The 16,526-nt window shown below is 43.3% G+C and overlaps 1 protein-coding gene and 1 non-coding gene across 2 annotated transcripts; both read right to left on the reverse strand.

Annotated features, from left to right (window-relative positions):
* Positions 1 to 509: 509 nt before the first annotated feature.
* On the reverse strand, positions 510 to 2,669 carry NHLH2 (nescient helix-loop-helix 2). The gene has a single exon (XM_078655880.1). The coding sequence runs from the start codon at positions 2,667 to 2,669 to the stop codon at positions 2,298 to 2,300; it is 372 nt and encodes a 123-aa protein (XP_078512006.1). The 3' UTR covers positions 510 to 2,297.
* A 174-nt stretch (positions 2,670 to 2,843) lies between these two features.
* On the reverse strand, positions 2,844 to 3,034 carry LOC144774658 (small nucleolar RNA snR46). Its single transcript, XR_013600420.1, has one exon. It is a non-coding gene; the product is annotated as a small nucleolar RNA snR46 (small nucleolar RNA).
* Positions 3,035 to 16,526: the final 13,492 nt, after the last annotated feature.

Consider the following 16,526-nt stretch of genomic DNA (forward strand, 5'->3'; position numbering starts at 1 on the left):
ACATGTGCAAAATATTATTTACTTTTCTATCAAACATGCTCCTCGCCACCTGCACGCGGTGACGTTTGGACTCTGCAGTACAGTAGGAACTCTTAATTCATATTGTTCTCATTACAGCGTTCAAACATAATTTGTTCAGTGGGGTTGGTTAGACTGGGGGGGGGGGTTTAGCTGATAGAGAATGAGCCTCCGGCAGGATGACAGGTGTGTGAAATTCTAAACCTGCTCTCAAAGTTTTGCAAAGGTGACAAACTTCACAACTTGACAGATTAATGTCAGTGTTATTCCCTCATCCCACAGCTGCTGAGACAAGGGTCTGCTGGGCAGTCTACCTGTGTCCTTTTCCATGACTCCGCCTCCTGCTGTTCCCCTCAATGTCTGAAGTCATTAAGAGAGGGTCTCTTGGCCTATAGACTGGTGTGGAGGGAGTATAGGCACCTGGTCCAACCTAACCAATCCAAGACCTACCAAAACACATGGTACCACAGTGCCACGCGATATCAGCTCCCTGTAGACGGTCACTCGGACAATAGCCGATATCACACTGTGGATCAAAAGGTGGACTAGAAACTCCTGCATCAAATGGATTTACATGTGGTGTTGGTGGCTTTTCATGGCCGGCGTTCTTAAGAGGTGTAAAAATACCCTAGGACATTGGTGGCAGACTAAGAACCTTTTTTTTCTGTGGGTGGGGAGAAGTGCCTTCCAAGTGTGCTCCGCCCAATACCCCACCCCTCTAATGTCCTGCCCCCTCTTCTCACAGAATAAAGAATATATTGAAGTGGTCAGGTCTGTAATTCCTGTTGAGCTAGTAGAGTCTAATTCAATTCTTACAGTACAAACCTTTGGCCTCAGAGGGATTCAGAGGCCAGGGCTTGAAAATGAGGCACATCGAGGTAGGACGTACCAAGCAAACTGCGGACAGGGAACCGACTTACGCTGAGGCACATGGAGGCCGCGTTACACCTTGATAATTGCTATCATAATACCTGTCTACGCTGAGGCACATGGAGGCCATTTACACCTTGATGACTGCTATCATAGTACCGTTCTACGCTGAGGCATTTGCAGAGGACTGTGTAGGGAGATCTTCACAGAAATATTTGGTGGGAGACCTCCTTGTGCATATCCACTCACTCCTCTTTCTCCCTAACGCTCAGGTAGATCCACCCTTTCCAAGGCAAAGAAAACAGAAAGGTTGGAGTGACACTGTATCAAAGTTTCCAATTTTTCACACTTGTGTTTTTCACTAGGGGTGGGAGGAATTTGCGTAGTCGCGCTATGCAAAGCTCTGCGAAATGGTAAAAAATCTCCATGAGCACGCAGAGTTCCACAAACACGCGGAATTGCTTGTTCCGCCCGTACGCGATGCTTTTTTCCTGTTTGCGAACACTGTTTGCGTGCTCTGGGTAAAATATCTCGCGAACACGCATTTTGAAAGCACGAACAAGCAAAAAATTCCACGAATCCGCAATTGTGGAATTTTTGGCAATTCGGCATTCTCTGCGGAACGGGAAATTACCCAAATTGCGCGAGTGGAACGGACTTTACCGCCCAGGCCTATCTTTCTTCAGAAGCCGGCTAGTGGGGCAGCAGTGCTATTTCTCACTACCTTTAACTGTGAGATTTATATAGTGTCACTATTTAACTGAAACTTTGTCATTCTTGCAGGAAGGTTCTTTTACCCTGGAAAAGGTGAATAGTCCAAGAACTCACTCTTTAATAAGCACAAGCACTTTACCCTCTAAGAGTGTCCCCTCATCCTCTGAGCATCTGTGAAGGTGCTGTTATTTGGAATAGAGTTATACATTACTATGAATGATAATAAATTCTATGCATTAAAAGGCTTTTGTGCTGAGCAGCCAGGGAGGGCTTGGCTAGCCCAGGCGCTGGTCATCTCATGTTTTGTGACACATTTATCACCCGGCTTTGACATAACATTCATGTCCAACACACCTGCAGAAAGCTGCCCCAATGATGTACCCCAAAAATGCTGCTAACCAATGTTGGGTAGTACACAGCTAGTACCCCCTAGAGCACAACACCAGCCGGGTGGATTTCAGCTGCAGCAATTTTCATGCCAGTAGGACCTCCTTGGCTGCATGTTCTTGACATGTCTTCCTCAGCAGGACATGGAATGTTGTGGTGAAGCCTTCACAGCACCACCCTGTGGTGGAACACCCAGAGGTCTGTTTCTCACCGTCCCCTGCGTTCCTCTAATTCATAAGTCCCGCCTCCTGCCATGCTCATTTCCTGCCCCAGCGGGCTTTGTCTCGCCCACAGAGTCCGCGTGCTCCCTAGACGTCCAGCACGTGGTTCAAGTAGGAGATGTAGCAGATCGCCAGGCGTAGGATCTCGATTTTGGAGAGCTTCTTGTCCGGCGGGAGGGTGGGTAGCAGCTTCCTCAGTTCTGCGAAGGCCACGTTGAATGCCTCCACCCTGATGCGTTCGCGGGTGGCGTGGGCCGATCTGTACTTGGCCGTGGCTCGCCGCCGTCGACGCTTCTCCTCGCGGCTCAGCTGCTGAGGGTGAATGGAGCGACCCTTACCATCCCCCTCCATGGGCTCCAGGTCGGACATGCAACCCACCTTCAGGTCGCTCACCATGGACTCCGTGTCCGACTGGGCCGACGGGTCGTCGGAGTTTCCTTGGTCCGGGCTAAGCATCATTTTCCTATAAGGGAAATAAACATGCATTAGAGGAGAATAAAACATACATTACATATGACTTACAATTTTTAGCTGTATTACAGTTTTGCAAAAAAAAAATTTCATCACCAAGGGGTAGGTGTATCAAGCCTTTTGCGAATTTCGGCCTTTGCCCATCGCAAAAGGCTTTTTTTGAAATGTATCACAAAATCGCAAAATAAGGAATCGCAAAAATTTGCGATTCCTTATTTTGCTTAAGCATTTAAGGAATCGCAAATTTTGCGATTCCTTAAATGCGATGTATGTGGGTTTTAGAAATTGCGATTTTGTGTTAAGAAATCGCAATTTACCACCAACTTGTAATTGGTGGTAATTTGCAATTTCATTTAAAAATGCCCTATTTGGCATTTGTAAAGGTGGCATGTGACGCACATACATGCCCATAGGGCATGTATGTGCGCCATATGCACACACATGTAAATTTCAGGGGTGCAGCTTTGTGTCTTTGAGACACCCCTGCACCCTTGAAATTATTCTCAATTTGCGATTCGCAAATAAGAAATATTTCACAATCATTCCTATGGGCCTCCTGACCCATAGGAATGCATGGGAAATTATTCCTTAATTGCGAATTCTCAAATTGCGAATTTGCAAATAAGGAAGACTAAGAAATCGCTAAAAAATAGCGATTTTCTACATACATTCCATTTTGCGATTTCTAAATAGCGATTCTTTAAAAATCGCTATTTAGAAATTGCAAAATGGAATCTTGATACATCTACCCCCAAGTTTGACACATGGTTGATTTGCGTCTGGAAACATAGGAGACATAATGTGACCTTTCGGATGTATAATTTAGAGAAACATTTTGTACTTCTTTAAAGGAGGTGTGAAAATAAAAGTATATAGGACAAGTTCTGCGTGGTAATTGACATTTGCATCTTTCTAAAGTTGTGAATTGTCCAATTTTGCACAATTTAGCAAAGATCCGACTGAACAAAAGTTATAACAGGGCATTTTTCCAATCGTGAGGATTGGCAAGTTAAAAAAAAAAATAATATCTTCACAAAGTTGCTAGAGGCACTGTTTTCTACACACCTTGTGAAATAAAAGTATTTCACCAATCAGTAGCAAAGACCAGCATGAGGCCGAATCGTATACCGCCTTGAGATGGCATGGTGTGAAAGGACGCAGCCAATCTCGCGTGAGAGTTCTTTGACCTCTCGCTCTTGCGCATGCGCGTGACCTTTTGTAACATTTCCACTTCCTCCTAAACAAACCTTTCGCGGATGTCAAAGGTTGGCTTATATACACACCGTGCCACGACATTTACTTAAATACCGCTAGGTAACACAACAGGTATTTGCCTCATTAAACTCAGGTTTGCAGCAGAAATCTGTACAGCGACATTTATTAGTGCACCGTTTGCAGTTCGCGAAGCCTGTAGCTTTTTCTTCAATACGGTTATTTTTAAAACCAACTACAATATATAAAACATTGAGTTTGGAGGCCCTCCGGATATTTTTTTTCAACACAAGTTAAATTTACACTTAGGTGTAAGTTTATGATTTGTGCTACTCTACTCCCATGGCAGAGACTCCACCCATAAAAAGATAGGACACGCCTATCTTTTTATACGCAAAACAAGCCACAAGCGCACATACGCCGTTGTCATAAAGATACTACTCGTAAAATATATTAGTGAATTGCAGAAAATCGTAAACTTACACTAAAGCGTGAGTTTACCTTTATGAATCAGGCCCAAGATCTTTATTTCTTAACTCATCTTTGTTTTTCTTCAGTTTTTGAGGCATATATTTTAACCCCTTCCATGCGTCGGATGGCCCCCAGCCGTCCGATGTCACAGTGGGTGTGTGCGCAGGACGGCCAAACCCTGCCCACTCAATTTATCACAAGCACAATGACCGAATTTGCGCCGGGGTCAAGGTGTTAAAGGTTGACTGGTCTTTCCAATGACCATTGTTGAATCTTATAGTTCTAAAAAAAAGCAGCGGGCGTTATTCTTTAACACATCTCTCCTCGTATATGTCCGAGCGTCGAAGTGTAGCATATTCAAGAGCGAGGAAGGACTGACAAAAACAGATGTCTGCCTTCACCTGCTGTTCAAGACATTGATGTCTTCAGAAGAAGAGGTCTAGACTCAGAGCAGAGGGTCTAATCTAGGGTACGACTGGTGGCCCGCCGTACGTCAGGATGACGCAGATCATCACCTCCGCCATCCTGGCCCAACTACCAGTCCTATGGAGATCTCTGCACCTTCGAAAGAGGCGGCTCCTCTGAAGGCCCTGAATGTTTGGGGCGCGGCCATCAGGTTTCAGACATCCGATTAGCAAAAATTGTTTGTTTTCCAAACATAAACTCCCAGAGGGGCAGTTTGTTTTTGAAAGAGGAAAACTAACAACCCTGACACCCTGGGGTTTTCTCTCAGGGCATGTGGGTGATTTTTCTTTTTTTCTGTTTGCGGCGGTCCCAAAAACAAAAAAGTACATCAAACTGAAAGTAAAGTGGATGGTCTGATGTACCTACCTGACGGCCCTCCATTGGGTCATCGGTGTAGGGTTGCCATGGGTTGAGCCGGTGGGGGCTGCTCAACTCTCAGCTGAGTGCCCGGGCCATCATTTTGGCAGACAGGGTAGCACCCTCTTTGCCAAACTTTATCAGGCCAATAATTCCTTGAAATTTGCTTTTACCTGGACTGTTGAAGCACTTTTTATCTCATTGAAAGCGGAGCTGTCATGGCGGGTCCACGGAAGGGCATGATAAAGGCATCCACGGGAGCAGATTAGTGCAGCAGCCGGTGAACCATTCACATGATAGGAAACAATGGTAGGTTACTACTATTGAGAGACTTAGGTCCCCCTGTTGGGGGATGCCAGCCCAGGTCCGGCAGCAGCGTCATCATTTCAAACTCCTCATACCATCTAATCTGCTTACTCTTCCCCTCGCTTTGACACACTACTTTGGTTCAAATACCTACCTTCATTTCTTTAACAAAGCAGTGGACTCAATACTCCCCCTCCTCAGCCACACTGCACGGCCTTCTGAAACCCCCCTGGTGTCTGAAATCAATTTTACCACTCTCACTATAATTTATCCTACAGTTCATATCATCCATCTTCTAAGCTGGTCTCTTTGCCTTTAAGACACTCTCCTCTCCATTTCTGGTCCTACTTGATTTCCTTTGTTTCTCCACTCAGTAGGGCAATCTCTGATATCAAGCCGCCCTTGCAAAGCTTACAATATACGCTCCACTCTTACTTCGGAGACCTTGCTTAGATTCAATGTGTAGAACTACTGTATTTTTTATGTATTGACACCTTTGTACTTATTCATATTTCACAGAATATGTGTTTACTCAAATTTTTATCCAAGAGTAAGCACAATCTACAGGCACCTCATTGTACTTATTCAAATTGTATCGCCAGCAGAAGTTTTCTTAAGTTGTTTGCAGTTTTCAATTTACAAAACATGTTTAGGCAAATAATAATAATAATAACACTGACTGAGCCATGACCAACAACCAGAGTCGTGGGACGATTTCACGATATAATGGCCTCGTTGGGAAGGAGAGTTATGTCCACACATATTTGGACTTCACCCAATTCCTTTGTGTTGACACTAAGGATGATAGGAGAGAGCCAATAACACCTGCCTTCTGTAGTATGTTCAAATCCTTCCTTAGTATTTTCTTCGTATGTAAATGGGTCCTGCTGTTGAATAGGCAATAACGTATAACCTTCCTATAACCAATATACCCACTGTGGTGAAACTATTGGAGAAATGTGTAAAAATTCAATTATGCAACCACATTGAGAATTACAACCTCTTAGACAGTCACCAATTGGGCTTCCGCCAAGGACGCAGCACAGAATCTGCACTCATACACATTATGGATGACATACTAAAAATGCTTGACCGCAATGAATCATGCCTATTGATAGTTCTTGATCTGTCCTGCACTTTCAATACCGTCAAGCATGACAACCTTCTGTCCCTATTGGAACGAAGGATGGGCCTCTCGGGCACAGTGCTGCAATGGTTCTCCTCCTTCCTGAATAACAGAACTCAAAGATTCAATATGAGGAATTCACTCTTGCAACTCTCTATGGTCACCCCTGGTGTTCCTCAGGGATCTGCCCTATCACCCATTCTTTTCAACCTCCTAATGGAGCCTTTGGCGAACGCACTGAAATCAGCGAACATTCTATATCACCTTTACGCGGATGACACCCAGCTGTATCTGAAAATCACCTCACCAGATGACTTCCTTGCCCTAAACACTATTCTAGTGAGCACTGCTGGCTCACTAACAACCATCTCATGTTGAATACCAAATAAACTGAATTCATTCTCATCTCGCCACCGAGCCACACACCAAATATAGACCTCTGGTTAAAACACCTAACCTCCTTTGACTGTGTCCCCCTCATCATTGACTCAGCAAAATCCCCAGGAATCTCCATAGACAAACATTTGATTATGCAGTCGTACATCTCTATTGCCACCAAGGGATATAATCACAAGCTGAGTATATTAAGGAAACTCAAACCCTTCTTCTCTCAGGATGATCTAAAAATGGCAGTACAATCCCTAGTGCTACCAAGATTAGACTACGGAAGCACCACCCTCTGTGGTCTCCCGAAATACAAGATGGCTCCGCTGAGGGCATCACTGAATGCTGCGTCTAGACTGGTATCAGGAACCAAAAGAAATAGTCACATCTGTCCAACCTTGGAAGCCCGGAACTGGTTGCCTTACGAGGCAAGAATACACCTTAAAGTGACCTGCATGACACACAAAGCAATTCACAACAATACACCTAGTTACTTGGCTCTAAAGCTGGAAAGGTCTGGAGGCTGCAGACAACCACGAAGTGCGAGCACTTTCCTTCTGAAACCTCAATCCTCCCATAAGAGGAATACTGGTTGTAGAGCTTTCTCAGGGATTGGACCAACAATTTGGAACTCCTTACCTCCAGCAGTGCGTGGAATCACTTCTAATCGCATTAAAAAAAGGAGTAAAAATACTAGTAATGATGAAAATTTGTGTCCTAAGTTTTAATTCTAGGATGTCACTGAGTCATTTTTAAGATCCAAATACCACTGCCTATCTCAGGTAGAATGGACGAGACTATTTTATGTAAGACTAATACCACAGTCCCTATTGCTCAATAACTGTATGTAGTGTAAAGCTTAGCTGGCTGTGGGTCTTTTTAATTTAATTTTAATTTAATGCATTTTTATAAAGCGCGAACATTTCCCGAAGGTGTCAGATCGCTATACATAAGAACCAGTTGCGAATCATAAGGACTTAGGATTACATGAGTTACATTAAACATACACACAGAAAAAATTGCAAATGTACGAGTTGTAAAGTCACTCAAGGAAGAGATACAAACAGAAAAAAAATTGCAAATGTACAAGTTGTAAAGTCACACAAGGAAGAGATACAAACAGAAAACAAATTGCAAATGTACAAGTTGTAAAGTCACACAAGGAAGAGATACAAATGGATATACTCTAAAAGTCACATAAGAATGGTAGAGAGTACAAAGGTCTACTGCATAAACTAGTCGTTAGAGTTATCTCTATATACATAGGGAAGGGATACGGATGGATATACTCTATGAGTCACATAGGAATGGTAGATGGTACAAAGGTCTACTGCATAAACTAGTCGTTAGAGTTATCTCTATATACATAGGGAAGGGATACGGATGGATATACTCTAGGAGTCACATAGGAATGGTAGAGAGTACAAAGGTCTACTGCATATACTAGTGATTGGAGTTATCTCTATATACATAGGGAAGGGATACGAATGGATATACTCTAAGAGTCACATAGGAATGGTAGAGAGTACAAAGGTCTACCGCATATACTAGTGATTAAAGTTATCTCTATATACATAGGGAAGGGATACGAATGGATATACTCTAAGAGTCACATAGGAATGGTAGAAAGTACAAAGGTCTACTGCATATACTAGTGATTAAAGTTATCTCTATATACATAGGGAAGGGATACGAATGGATATACTCTAAGAGTCACATAGGAATGGTAGAGAGTACAAAGGTCTACTACATATACTAGTGGTTAGAGTTATCTCTGCATACATATATAAACAAATAGTAGATTTTCTCAGGTCAAGACCCAAAAAACCAGGAGAGCAGAATTCCATTAAGTGGGGTTGGAGGGGGGACGCAGTCACAGCACCAAGGGAGGGCAGTAGAATGTCTGCTGTTTCGCAAGATGGTGGACCAAGGACAAGAGCGACAACAGGTGACGGTCCCAAAATGGCGGGGCGCAGACGTGTTTCCAGTCCAAAAGTTACGAGTGCCAAGCCCAAAGAAAACCATGGAGCCGAACCAACGGAGGAAGAACAAGAAGGGCAAAGGAGCCAGACAGACAAAAGGGGGGCAGGCGGTCTCTGAAGCACAGCCGTGCCGTCCATGTGCACAGGTCCCGGGCAGCGGTGGCCACAGTGTCTAATCCATTCTCCCAGGTTGGAGGGAGATCGACACAAGCTCCGGGGCAGCAGTCTAGAGAACGGGACGCCGCAGAGTCCGAGCCAGAGGGGGCGCCTTACTGGCAGGGATGGAAACAGACAGGCTCAGAAAATCCCGGAGAGCAGCACCACAGTTCCCACCTCCGGTGGTGTCCGATCACCAGTGCGTGTCCTGAGAGGCAGTTGTAACCGTGGGGCGGCTTGCTGAGGAGAAAGTCTCCGGCTGCATGCGTGAAGAAGAGCAGCCGGAGGTGTTAGTAGCTTGGACCCCATCCAGCGCAGCGCAGAAACTCTGTGCGCCCACCTGCTCGACTGAACTCCCCCCCTGAATTAACCTCAATTAAAAGAAATCCCACCTTGGGAGTAAAATTAACCCCAAAATAAAGGTACATTTCGGTTCTGGAGGTGCTGTACTTTGCCCCCTGCAAACTGGTGATACTGATTGTAAATATTAATAATCAAAGATCATTGGTAGAAGCGCTTAGATTGTCACACCATTAAGCGAAACACTACCATAAGAAAACACAATGAAGCAATTTGTCCCTTTTAAATGATGTCTTGCAGGCTGGGGTTCCCTATTAGAGTACTCGCCGCACAATCGGTGATCGGCAGGCTGATCATTTGAAGATCAATATCGCCTTTCTCCGTTCCGGCTTTGCTGAGATAAGAGCCGTGATTCTCTGTGTCAATGATAATGCTAAGATGGCGCCCGGGAGAGCCGGGATGTGGGACTCCAGCCGCTTCTTCGACCCCCTTGGCTATCTAAATACTTTATATCCATTGTGAATCGATTGAGGTTCTACTATGTATGTTTGCTAGCACAATCACCTGATGCTTATTAACTGTCTATTGTACAACGTCCTGCAGATTCACGGTCCTCTTTGTTTGTTGTACATATATTTTATATTTCTTTTGTACGAATTGACATATTTGAATGCGTGCATACCACCTTAACCATTTATGTTCTTATACTGTAAAGCGCTCTGATACCCTCAGGTTCGTGCTACATAAAACTTTATAAATACATAAATAGGCCTGCAAACTTCACTGTCTCACCAACATCAACTTGATGGGGTTATGTAGTTGGCCAACTTCTTGGAGCAAGTCATGGTCCTGACAACGGGAAAACTGTGCCAAGCCTGGGACAGCCTGTGCCAACAACAGCGTCAAAATAACAGTCTGAATCCTAAAACCAGAACCATGTACAAAAGCTAAGAACACGTTCAGCAATGCAATGGGCTACAAACTAACAATGACTATGGTAACATGTTTACAGAACCACAGTGCAAATTGCGATTCCTTAAATGCTATGTATGAAGCACCCAAGTTGTGCGATTTCTAATTAGGAAATTAGGAAATCGCAAATTCACTTTTTGCTATTTGTGAAGGTGCCATGTGGCGCACATACATGCCCTTAGGGCATGTATGTGTGCCATATGCGCACCCATGTAAATTTCAGGGGTGCATCAGGGTGTCCTTATGACACCCTTGCACCCTTGAAATTATTCTCAATTTGCGATTCTCAAATTGCGAATCGCAAATTGAGAATGGCTTCACATTCAGCCCTATGGGCCTCCTGGCCCATAGAAATGAATGGGAAAGTATTCCTTAATTGCGATTTCGCAATTTGCGAATCGCAATTAAGGAAAACTAACAAATCGCAAAAAAATTGCGATATTTTTACATACATCCCATTTTGCAATTCTCAAACAAAAAATCGCTATTTGAGAATCGCAAACACGGATGTTGATACATCTGCCCCCTAATCTTTTGGAGTTTCCTAATCCGTTGTCAGCATCTTGTCATGAGACCAGCACACCCAGCTACATTTGAGGCAGAAGAGGACTTTTTTCCAGAGTGAAGGACACCCCCACTATGGAAGTCTGGGGGCAACAGCGAGCGATCTCCTGAGCTGATGGGTCATAGCAAGGGACGTGGGGAGCTCGCAAGGATCGGGCACTGCATGTTTGCCATTGGGCACCCTTTGGATAACAGGTTCTGCATCTCTTTGCCCATCACAGGATGCCTTCAGGCATTTGCACGCTTTATGAACTTAACATAAACATATCTGCCAAGGCACAGCTATGGAGCCTTGGAGGGGAGATATCGATGGATTCATCACGTGACTGATCCTTCTCAAGTTAAATCTCTCAGAGGCAGCGTTTCGCCTTTGATCCATAGTAAACATTGACGGTCGTGGTTTCACTCGAGGGACCTGTAGTATCACCAGCATTAGTGTGACGAAGGCAGATACACAATTCCTGTCCTGTGAAATGGAGGACAGATTGGTTTTCAGTTTGGTCGACTGCCTTATTTGTCACATAGGGCCATATGTATGAAAAGGATCACTGACTAAATATCGAGGGACAAAATATAGACTACCCAAAATATCGATGCCAAAATATCGACAGACAAAATATCGAATTCCTATCTACAAACAGGTAAGTACCAAAATATCGAATCCAAAATATCGTTTAAAAATATATACTTTGTAAAAATATCGAATTTCTTAAAAATAATGTAAAATAAAAAAATATTAAAAATAAATAGCTAAAATATACTTAAAAATACTTAAATTACCTTAAAATTATTAAATAATTAATTTAACTTATAAAAAAATAAATATCTGTTAAAACATTTATATATATTAACATAATATTAATAAATAAATACACAATATTATTACCGTAGGATAGCAGGAGTGTAAAAATTACTATTCCGACTCCTGGAAGTGCAACAGTTGGGAAAGTGTTGGATAGCGTAGGGGTAAAAATTACTATTCCCACTCCAGAGAGTGCAACAGTAGGGAAAGCGTTGGATAGCGTAGGGGTAAAAATTACTATTCCCACTCCAGAGAGTGCAACAGTAGGGAAAGCGTTGGATAGCGTAGGGGTAAAAATTACTATTCCCACTCCAGTGAGTGCAACAGTAGGGAAAGCGTTGGATAGCGTAGGGGTGAAAATTACTATTCCCACTCCAGAGAGTGCAACAGTAGGGAAGGTGTTGGATAGCGTAGGGGTAAAAATTACTATTCCCACTCCAGAGAGTGCAACAGTAGGGAAGGCGTTGGATAGCGTAGGGGTAAAAATTACTATTCCCATTCCAGAGAGTGCAACAGTAGGGGAAGCGTTGGATAGCGTTGAGGTAAATATTACTATTCCCACTCCAGAGAGTGCAACAGTAGGGTAAACGTTGGATAGCGTAGGGGTAAAAATTACTATTCCCACTCCAGAGAGTGCAACAGTAGGGAAAGCGTTGGATAGCATAGGGGGAAAAATTACTATTCCCACTCCAGAGAGTGCAACAGTAGGGAAAGCGTTGGATAGCATCGTGGTAAAAATTACTATTCCCACTCCAGAGAGTGCAACAGTAGGGAAAGCATTGGATAGCGTAGGGGGTAAAAATTACTATTCCCACTCCAGAGAGTGCAACAGTAGGGAAAGCGTTGGATAGCGTAAGGGTAAAAATTACTATTCCCTCTCCAGTGAGTGCAACAGTAGGGAAAGCGTTAGATAGCATAGGGGTAAGTTTTACTATTCTCACTCTAGTGAAAATAAATTAATATAATTCACATAATTATCAATTAATCAATAAATAAAAAGTAATTACCAATTAAGAATTAATTACCAATTAAAAATTAATTAACGATTTATTCAAAATAAATACCAATAAATAAATTAACATATTTCATTAATTATATTTAAATTACTTCCCAGCCTATTCCCCTATAAACCCACAACCCGCTACAGAAAATAAATTAATATTATTCACATAATTATCAATTAATCAATTAATAAAAATTAATTATCAATTGAGAATTAGTTAATTACCAATTAAACATTAATTACCAATGTATTCAAAATAAATACCAATAAATGAATTAACATATTTCATTAATTATATTTAAATTACTTCCCACCCTATTCCCCTATAAACCCACAACCCGCTACAGAATTAAATTACGCAAAAGGTAAATAACATAAAATTAATTACTTAAAATAAATTACTAAAAAATATACACTTTTCACACATATATTAACATACAAAACACTTAAAATAAATCGATATTATTAAAAATTCGATATTTTTAACAACCTATATTATGTACTTCGATATTTTGACTGTCTATATTTTTAAATTCGATATTACATTACTCACCTTCAAAACGTTATTTTTGATGTCTATATTTTGTCCATTCGATATTTTGTCCATTCTATATTTTGGAGTCGATATTTGTGTTACTCGATATTTTGGAATCGATATTTTGACCATACACCGTATGAAAAACGAGTTTTGCGATTCTCAAATTGCGATTTTTAGGGAATCGCAATTTGAGAATCGCAAAATGCGATGTATTTGAGATTTGCAAATAATTTTGCGAATCCCACATATTCCTCATTTGTGAATTGCAAATTGAGATTCGAAAATAAGTAATACCTTCCCATTCATTCCTATGGGCTAGGAGACCCATAGGTATGAATGGAAAGACATTCTCAATTTGCGATTTTCAATTAGAGAATCCCAAATTGAGAATGCAATTTCAAGGGTGCCAGGGTGTCAAAAGGACACCCTGTGGAATCCCTGAAATGTGCATGTGTGCCACATGGCACATTGAAAAATGCAAAAAAGTGCATGTTTCAAAGAAAGCGTTAATTACCACCAATTTGAAGTTGGTGGTAATTTGCGATTTCTTAAGGAGAAATTGCACAACTTGGGTGCTTTTTACATCGCATTTAAAGAATCGCAATTTGTGATTCCTTAACTGATTTCGCAAAAGAAGGAATCTCAAATTTTGCGATTTCCTAATTTGCGAGGGCCGTTTGGGATGATACATCCCAAAAGGCTTTTTCCTGTGCGCAAATGGGCCGATTCTGAGAATCGGCCCATTTGCGAACAGGAAATGGGCTTCATACATATGCCCCATAGAGCTTTTCCAACATTTTGAGCCAGAAGGGCCATCTGGGCTCTTTAGATCTGGACATCTTGTGAACAGTGAATGTGTGCAACCAGTCCGGCACGCCAGAGCGGAGGGCCCGCCTGACTCCTCACTACTACCCCCAGCCCAATGCTAGTGCTTCCATACGTCAAGGTAAGGCAGCAGCCGTGGGGCACGACCCATCGATGGCGACATGTTATAACTAGGGCTCCCGGTTTATTTTTTTGACATTTCCATTTGTATTTACCATATTTATTTTTTGCTCATTTTTTCAGTATTTATCCATTTTTTTCTTTCTTTTTCTGTATAAATGAAGCTGCAATTGGTATTTTTCCACATTTATTTGACTAATTGAATGCCAATTGATTTTCATGTCCAGAAGGCTTCTGCAGTATACAGTGCAATTGTCTTAGCTGAAAATGCTTGCATTGTAGAATAACATAAAGAACTGGAGATCTGCACTTAATTACACTTAACCCCTACCGCGCTACCGCGTTTTCCCGCTGTGCGCTGAAAAAAAAAATGGCTTGTTTATGACAAAGCCAGCTCGTCATCCGCGTAGCGCAGGTAACGCCCATGACGAGCTGGCTTTGTCATCAGCGCCGAAGGGGTTAAATAGGAAATCTATTGTTTTTTTCATCTACCTTCCTCTCAATCTGTACACCTACTGACTTGGCGCTCATGATTCACAGTAGAAAACAACCATCCAAGAAGACCTATTTTCCGTATAGGAAAAAATAATAGTTTTCTGTCTGTATTTATCTGTAAAAATCAGTAAAAACGGAAAACTGGGAGCCCTAGTTATAACAAAAGGCAGAGAAATTGACTTCTATTGGCATTTTATTAGTGTCTGGGACAGCCTCTGAGGAACAGTGCTTGCACTGCTCTTGTGCACACCCTGTCGCTGTGAAGGACAGCAGCGCAGCGTAAGGCCGCGTTGGCAGGCAGCGACACCGCGCCACCAGTTGTTATGTCTGACACTTGGACTTGGACCAATGCCAGGAAAACTGCTCAGTGCCGCTGGGAACAAACGCTACACACAGCGATCTCAGCCCCACTGCTCCAGAGCGTGGCAGAGAGCCAGGTTCAGCAATGGCGGGAGGGCGGGAACCAGCGGCCCAGCGGCCATGAGTGAGCACGTCTACAACACGTGGCCTTAAAGGGAAACACTCCTTTTTTATTAGCAGCAAGAGGCTGCGTCAATACACTGGGCCCTATGGTAGGAGAAAGTGAAAATACAGCCTCTTTAGTCCCACGTTTCCAAACTATGCCTGTGGGATTAACCATACCCCGAACTGCCCGTGGAGGGGCAGATTTCTGGCTGTTGTTTGCCCAGTACAAGCTGGGGCCCATATCACAGTATTTTGAAGAGCTGCTGTTGCTTCCCAGCCCTGTTTGCCATGGTGGCTATTAGTTTGGAAAACTGGGTTTGCCAGTTAGTAACTTCATTTGTGCAGTCCTTTATGCAATGTAATCTAACAACACAACATGAGGTAGCGTAGACAGCACCGTATAGTAATTCAAGGAACTGGTCAATGGCGGTGGCTCAGCTGGGTGTTTGAGGACTCTGCCCCACCTCAGGTGTCCTTGAACCCCTACTCTCCATCACAGGGCATCATCACAGCCAGAGGCGTCATACACAATTGTGTAACCTCAGGTATCCTGCCAGTGGCTTCAAGACCCCATACATGGGGCTGACCACAAAGAAACAGCGCCTTGACCCAGAGGACATGGCAGGCACAGCCACTCTCCAATAGACCGTTCCCTGGCAAAGTCATCACAAGCGCGACCCACACTCACCGGAAGACCTCCGCCCACATACATGCTCCAGGTCATGGTATTTGCTAGAAAAATCACAGAATATCTCAATCTCTCTCTCTTTGCTCTGAGACATAGTTCTGGACACTCTTGATGTACTGTCGTCTCTCCACTACTAAACTAATCCAACCAGACCCGGCTGACGTCAAGATCTAGCGCCCTATATTGCTCCTCCCAACGCTTGGTGAAATGTCAGAAAAGCCGGTGGTCAATCAGATCTCACCAGCCACAGTGGATGGTAGACTGCTGGGTGCCTGCCACGTGGGCTTCTGCCCCGATAGTGAGGTAGGGGCACAGAGGCGTCTCCCGCATGTCTTTATGCTAAATATTGCAGGAGTGATATAAATAAATGTAAATGCCAGCATTTGTAAAGCGCACAGCTACCTCCGACTGAGGTGTCCCGGCGCTGGGGGCCATCGGGAAGATTAAGCAAGCTATTGCCCAGAGTCACAAGGTGCTGGGCTAACCTGCCGCCGGAGCCGGGAATGAACCGTGAACCCTGTGGTCCGGAGTCAGGTACCCTGGCCGCTGCGCCACACCTCTCCCTACAATGTGATGGGGTTATGTTTGAGGTCTGAAGATAATGACCAAGGTTG

Source organism: Lissotriton helveticus, chromosome 8, assembly GCF_964261635.1.
Source record: "Lissotriton helveticus chromosome 8, aLisHel1.1, whole genome shotgun sequence".
Taxonomy (NCBI): domain Eukaryota; kingdom Metazoa; phylum Chordata; class Amphibia; order Caudata; family Salamandridae; genus Lissotriton; species Lissotriton helveticus.